The following is a 7,545-nucleotide window of genomic DNA, read 5'->3' as shown; positions in this document are numbered from 1 at the left end:
CCCCTGTTTCTTCGACGGTCCAGCTCCCGACGTTCGATGGTTCGACGGTCCAGCTTGTGGACCCCGCTTTTTGCTCCTCGCCATACGTGCCTGTTGCTCGCCCTCCAAAGCCGTCCGCTCCGGGCTGTTAGTCATGATTTTAGAACGCCCTTTCTTCCGACCGGCTTTTCGAACGTTGATGCGCAGCTGCGGAAGTGGTCGGATGGACTCTGGGCTTCCGACAAGCAACAAGACACGGCGACAGCAGGCGGCTGGAGCACGACCGGGGCCGCGGCGTGCTGATCTGCCGTCGCTGGGGCGACGACCGGTGCGAAGACCGCCTGCGGCGCAGTCTTCGTCGTCGAAGATAGCCCGGTTGAGCGGCGATATCCCGGCTGCTTCGAATCCCTTAAGGATGTTCTTCGGCGAAAAATCGACGCCACCTGGTAGAGGTCGATGTGACGTCCCGGGTTCACCATCTGCCGCCGGGTGCCGAAAGCCAATCAGCGGACACCTTGGTTAGGTCGTCCCTTGCATTTAGACTGCGCCGCATTACCATCCTCAGTCGCAGAACTTAGCCAGCGCAGCGCGTCGCTCGCAGACTAGGCAAAAAATCAACTGAGTCGCTGGGCGGCCAATTTACCCCAATATGACATTTTTAGGAAAAAAGGTCCGCAGACAAGCAAAAATTGTTACTTAAACTTGCAAAAGGGTCAGACAGCTCCCTGAATTACCAGATTGTTCTACCAATAGAGTTAAAATTTTGATTTCACCCAAATAAGGGACACCATGCAACTTTTCGTGAAGAAGAAAAAGTTACGTTTTTTAGCCAAAATTCAAATATCGTTGGCTTTACAAAAAAAAAACTGGGCGTCGCCGAGTTTCCTTAGTTTCTTTCCAAAGTAGTTCTTATGACGGTGGATGAAGTCATATTAAAAAATAATCGGTCGGGACCCTCAAAACGCGTAGCCATGGGGCGGCCAAAGTGACCCGGGCGGCCAAATGACCCCGCTCTCTCCTACCTATCATACCTATACAGTATACAACAGAAAAAGCAGTCATCAGGAGCATCATTTTCTAGTCCTTTTGTAGAACGAATACAGCTGTAATGGAAGCTGACGGTAGCCGCGACTTGATAGCGTGTCATCTAGCAGCCGAATCCTGGACCAAACCATCCGGCGCATATCGGCATCATAGACCTCCTCCCTGGGCAGCACAGGGTGCTCAGTGTTCCTGAAGGCGCCCTCCTTGTGTCTCAGCGCGCAGCCGAGTCTCTCTGGCGCCGGGGTCACGCCCAGGAAGCGCAGTATGCGGCGCAGCTGGACGGCCGGCTCGGCCACCAGCCGCTCGAAGGGCACCAGCAGCGTGTGCCGCGGCCCCTCGGCCCACTCGTCGGCCAGCTCGAGCCAGTACTGGCTCTGCTGCTCCACGAACCGCCGCCACTCGGCGCCCGAGAAGCTGGCGGCGCCGGCGCGCGCCCGTATGCTGTTGGTACTGAGCAGGTGTCGCAGCGCAATGATGGCTGGGAACGGGTCGCGCACCAGCAGGATCGCCGGCAGCGGGTAGCCGGTGGCCGTCTCGTTGCCGGACGTCCCGTTGCTGGAGCCCGATGCCGACTGCTCCGCGGCGGTGCGCCCGTCGCCGGGCCCGTCCACGCGCCGCCAGACGGGTGGGAACACGTGCGTCTTGGCGGCCAGGCAGGTGCGTGTCAGCGGCGACACGTGCTCGGCGATGAAACCGGCGGCGCTCAGCTCGGCCGACGTGGAGAGCGACCGTTTCCGGTAGGCGGTCACGTCGGCCACGGCCGGCAGCGCCCCCACCGGCCGCCGCTCGGTGGCCTCACTGTCAAAGGTCGGTCCGCAGGTGACCAGACCGGTGGCGGCCTCCAGCAGGTAGCGCACCCACGTGTTGCCCGAGCGGGGAAACGAGGCGATCCGGGCGTCCGGCAGGCTGCCCGGCCGGCCGAACTGTGTCACCAGGTGGGCGCAGCTCGGGTCACCGGCGAACCACGACTGTGCCGGCAGCGACGGCTCCACCAGCCGGCCGACGGGAACCACCAGCGTCTCCGCAGTGTCACCGCCCCCTGTGCCGGATGGCGCCGGGGAGTGCTGCTCAGCCAGCTGGCGGTACATGCACAGCCAGACGGGCACTGCGCCCAGCGGCAGACAGACCAGCAGCAGAGGCACACATCGCCGGCGCTGAGAGGTCACCGCCAGCGCACTGGGACGCCGCATACCGCATGCCGTCTTGGCAACGGCTCCGTCCATCCAACTAGTTGATCGCCTCACAAGCTCGCCTTCTCTTCTTCTGTTGCGTAGATCATTCCTCACATTCTGAAACAAACGCGCAAAGAAACTGTCATTTCAGGTCACGTTTAGGTCAAGGTCAATAGTACTTTGTCGAAATATCAACGCTAATGCTAGCGTGGTGGTAGCTCCTTTACATTACCGTGCCGGTTGCTCGAGCCACAAGATTGACGTGGCTGATTTGTGCCTACTGATGTGCAGTGGAAGGCGTGCCGGGTCACACAGGTCATCCGAGATCATTCATGTCGACTTTTCCTAGGTCAAGTATATCGGGTAACAGCAGTTAGGTCAGGTCACCTCGTAAAATGGCATAGGTTCATTGTCTAATGTCTAATCCAGATATAGCTCATCTAGAACTGGAGCTAAGCATTCCCGTAAGTTCAAGTGATAGTGTTGGAATAAACACGCTCGCTTGTTCTGTGTTCGTGTATCTGAGTGTCTGTGAATTTATCAATTGGTTTGTACGTTCTCATTACAAAAGATCATGCCTTAAAGGGTCTATCCCACCTTCTAAAATGTTGTTAAAACCAGTTAAATTGTGCCCGACTTTATAGATTGGATGACCAGGAACACGGTTCTGGCATTTATTTTTCATTAAACATCTTAGGCTTCCCATATTCCAAACACAAACTTTCAAATATGTGACGTCACAGCCCAAAATTACCTCCTTCCCCAGGCAACATTACTGTCATAAAGCTGATTCTTATTACTCTGTAGGCACCACAACAAAGTTCAGACCAAGTTTTAAGCGATTTTTCAACGAACAAACCCATTTAAATCAGAATGACTAAACGAGGTGACGTCACACTAACGGTCGCTCCATGTTGAAGATAGGGCCTTGTACAAGGCCCATTTTCAAATGAAGGGAACGAATTTCTTCAACACCAAGAGGCCGCAGGGGTTGCAACCTAGATAGATAGTGGTTTCTGAACCTCGCCGCAAACTTGGCTATCTCAACTCAAACCCCATGTTAAAGGTGGGATAGTCCCTTTAAGTGATCTTGAAAGAAAAAATGTAATGAACGACGACATCCAATAAATGTAAAACAATGTTGTCAATGGTCTCGACCCCATTGCTGTGTCCAATCTGTGAGTGACCGGCCGGCACTCAGAGACCGCCGCCAAACACCTCCTGCGAGGCGTACACCATGTAGAGGAAGCCGTCCTGGTCACGCTCCTGTCCGTAGACGGCTCCGACGGTGGCCGAGACGCTGGGCAGAGCGCGCTGATTCACCAGCAGGAAGAACGCCTGGCTGGGGTGCAGGCTGAGACGGCGGCTGTCGGCACAGCGGCAAGGACGCCATCAGCCGGCGGCACACAGAGGCCGGCCGTCAGCGGGCACCGCTCCACGCACAGCCAATACCCACCGACAGCTGGACGGCCACAGCCAATACCCACCGACAGCTGGACGGCCACAGCCAATACACACCGACAGCTGGACGGCCACAGCCAATACACACCGACAGCTGGACGGCCACAGCCAATACACACCGACAGCTGGACAGCCACAGCCAATACACACCGACAGCTGGACGGCCACAGCACAGCCAATACCCACCGACAGCTGGACGGTCACAGCCAATACACACCGACAGCTGGACAGCCACAGCCAATACACACCGACAGCTGGACGGCCACAGCACAGCCAATACCCACCGACAGCTGGACGGTCACAGCGCAGCCAATACAAACCGACAGTTGGATGGTCACAGCACAGCCAATACCCACCGACAGCTGGACGGCCACAGCCAATACACACCGACAGCTGGACGGCCACAGCCAATACACACCGACAGCTGGACGGCCATAGCCAATACACACCGACAGCTGGACGGCCACAGCACAGCCAATACACACCGACAGCTGGACGGCCACAGCCAATACACACCGACAGCTGGACAGCCACAGCCAATACACACCGACAGCTGGACAGTCACAGCCAATACACACCGACAGCTGGACGGCCACAGCCAATACCCACCGACAGCTGGACGGCCACAGCACAGCCAATACCCACCGACAGCTGGACAGCCACAGCCAATACACACCGACAGCTGGACAGTCACAGCCAATACACACCGACAGCTGGACAGCCACATCACAACCAATACAAACCGACAGCTGGACGGCCACAGCCAATACAAACCGACAGCTGGACGGCCACAGCGCAGCCAATACCCACCGACAGCTGGACGGCCACATCAAAGCCAATACACACCGACAGCTGGACGGCCACAGCCAATACACACCGACAGCTGGACAGCCACATCACAACCAATACAAACCGACAGCTGGACGGCCACAGCCAATACACACCGACAGCTGGACGGCCACATCACAGCCAATACCCTCTCTCTCTCTCTCTCTCTCTCTCTCTCTCTCTCTCTCTCTCTCTCTCTCTCTCTCTCTCTCTCTCTCTCTCTCTCTCTCTCTCTCTCTCTCTCTCTCTCTCTCTCTCTCTCTCACGTCTCTGTTCCTCTTTGAAGCTGTGCGATGTTCACCTCAATTATCCAATCTCGAATATTTTTTTTTTTTTAAGGGACTATCCCACCTTCTAAAATGTTGTTAAAACCAGTTAAATTGTGCCCGACTTTATAGATTGGATGACCAGGAACACGGTTCTGGCATTTATTTTTCATTAAACATCTTAGGCTTCCCATATTCCAAACACAAACTTTCAAATATGTGACGTCACAGCCAAAAATTACCTCCTTCCCCAGGCCACATTATTGTCATAAAGTTGATTCTTTTTACTCTGTAGGCACCACAACAAAGTTCAGACCAAGTTTTAAGCGATTTTTCAACGAACAAACCCATTTAAATCAGAATGACTAAACGAGGTGACGTCACACTAACGGTCGCTCCATGTTGAAGATAGGGCCTTGTACAAGGCCCATTTTCAAATGAAGGGAACGAATTTCTTCAACACCAAGAGGCCGCGGGGGTTGCAACCTAGATAGATAGTGGTTTCTGAACCTCGCCGCAAACTTGGCTATCTCAGCTCAAACCCCATGTTAAAGGTGGGATAGTCCCTTTAAGGAGTTTTTATCGAAAGTGCAGTCAAATAATTATACGAAAAGTTATTTCATCGTGCCTAAAAAACAATGTTTTTAGATGTCCTAAGTCGACCTTGACCCTGACCCTAACATCTGCACCTACATCGTCGAATAACATGTTCCATGATCGGTGGAGGTTGACGGCGTGAGAGGTGAAGGACGACTCGCGGCGACACAAGCCGTTTGGCTAGGTGGAGGAAGTCCAAAATCAAGGTGTCAGAAGTTCACAAGCCCGATCTCGACGAAACTTTCAGTTCCCTCGCGGTAATCAATTCTACACCTACCCTTAAAATTTCATGACCCTGACCCAAATGACCTTTGACCTGTGACCTACCGTTCGAGACCATGTTTTGCCGGAATCGCGATTCGGCGTACGTCGGCTCGCATTAGCCGCACGTTTGCAGTCTTTTCGTGGTCTGAAGCGTTCAGACATGTGATATGGATGTTGGCTCACAAGCATTTGGGTGGGTGTCAACTGTCATGGTCACCTGAAGGTCAGGTCAGGTCAGTGACCTTTGATGACCTCTATCAACTTTTCGAGTTTTACATGTTTCTATACTAGGTTTTAGAGCTGAACTCGAGTTTTCAATTTAGCAACCATTTTAACATTTACGAAGTAGTTTTGGCGCCTTCGTAACATGGTAGGGGAAGTTGGGGCAATGCCGGAGTTGGGGCAAAGCCGAAATTCGAGATATTTCGAAAATCGTAAGACATGGATGCCACCTGTCAGTGATGCTCTGAAGCTTAAGTGACTACAATTATCGCATGTTTGTTACGAGTCGTCATTCGGAATACTTCGGCTGTGAGGGCGCCAAGAGCGTTTTCAAGGTACGCGTTCCTTGTACTATATGCGCCTTTGAAGCTGCATTTCTTACTCATTATGCTACCGTTTGTCTGGCCAATTCGGTCAAGTAATCTTCAGCATGTCTTTGCATAAGTGTGCTGCCTATTTGAAATTTATACGGCACGTTGAAAAGTTATGGGCCTGCAAATGAAAGTATGGCTGGCTGGGGTAATGCCGAAAACGTGCAATTACGCACGTTAAAGCACGCTACCTACGTGGACTTTACTGCTGTAGAATAGCAACGCGAATTTTTAGTCACACAAATTACACTTTCAACCGACACAACGGCCTGTTACCTATAAGGAATTATTTACCTGGCATTTTCTTACTATATCACACAATTATAACTTCCAGTGTGCACCAAGCGTCCTCAAGCTCTTAAAACGCGTGTCAGCTTTGATAAATTCTGGATAAAGTTTGAGATAAAGTGGCAAAACATCAATGTCGGCATTCCCCGTAGATCATTTCTCCCATTTTCGGCTTTCCCCGCAGTCCGGGGCAAAGCCGAAAAAATCACTTCTTTGATATTTTTAGTTTGTGCGCTTAACGGTATGCGAATTCATCAAATGCGCCTGGTATGTTTGAAAGGCAAAAGACTGGCCTCTCGAATGACGCCAACAAGAATAGCTTATGTTGTCTACCTTGCGTGCTACGGGCGTCAGAAAAAAGTATTCGGCGTTCCCCCAACTTCCCCTACGAAGCTCTGTCAGAGGCGGTTGACACCTACTACGGATACCCGGCAGGAACATTCCCTACTGGTTGACCCGACCTGACCTGACCCGACCTGGCCTAAATGCATGAAGACATCATTTGCGATCAAAACTAACATGATATTCGTGATCAACACCACCACCCCCCTAAAAAACACCATATAGCAGCCACACTAATGACTTTAGCAGGTCCCGATTTTCCCGACTTTTGGTCACTGACCTAACCTGAAAGGTCAACCAATGATTAAGGATCTTAAAATTGGGTATAATCGGCTTCCTCTCGTCACGAGCAGCAAGCTCGTTTTTTTCGCGAAGCTCTAGCTCGATCAGGGGGCGAAAACGGCAAGGGGTCCAACGGACCCCCACCCCCACCCCACCCTATACGTTCGCGCCTGGCAAACACCAATACGGGTGGGGTTAAAACACCGCAGAAAAACGATCAGGGCGCTGGAAATCCATGTGTGGGAGATGGTTAACGCACGTCCCGTGCGGGGGGGGGGGGAAGGAGGAGGGGCGAAACGGCCCTATCTCCTTTTTAGTCGACATCTCCTTTAGTATTGCAGATATCGTCATCAAACGTTGGGGACCTCTTTGGGCATCAATTTTACACGTAATGGAAAAAATCCAGTGATTAGGAAGGTTGGCTACTAA

General features: G+C 52.6%; 1 protein-coding gene across 1 annotated transcript; it reads right to left on the bottom strand.

Moving 5' to 3' along the window:
- Positions 1–1,040: 1,040 nt before the first annotated feature.
- On the bottom strand, positions 1,041–2,213 carry LOC122376551. Its single transcript, XM_043356449.1, has one exon. The coding sequence runs from the start codon at positions 2,211–2,213 to the stop codon at positions 1,050–1,052; it is 1,164 nt and encodes a 387-aa protein (XP_043212384.1). The 3' UTR covers positions 1,041–1,049.
- Between the last annotated feature and the right edge of the window lie 5,332 nt (positions 2,214–7,545).

The sequence above is a fragment of the Amphibalanus amphitrite genome, unplaced genomic scaffold (assembly GCF_019059575.1).
Source record: "Amphibalanus amphitrite isolate SeventyFive unplaced genomic scaffold, NRLGWU_Aamphi_draft 002196F_arrow, whole genome shotgun sequence".
In the NCBI taxonomy this organism is placed as follows: Eukaryota; Metazoa; Arthropoda; class Thecostraca; order Balanomorpha; family Balanidae; genus Amphibalanus; species Amphibalanus amphitrite.
This window is presented reverse-complemented; position numbering and strand designations above follow the sequence as displayed.

Bases quoted from the DNA above. Each gene is read 5' to 3' on its own strand.
- LOC122376551 (XM_043356449.1), bottom strand. From the start codon at position 2,213: ATGCGGCGTCCCAGTGCGCTGGCGGTGACCTCTCAGCGCCGGCGATGT.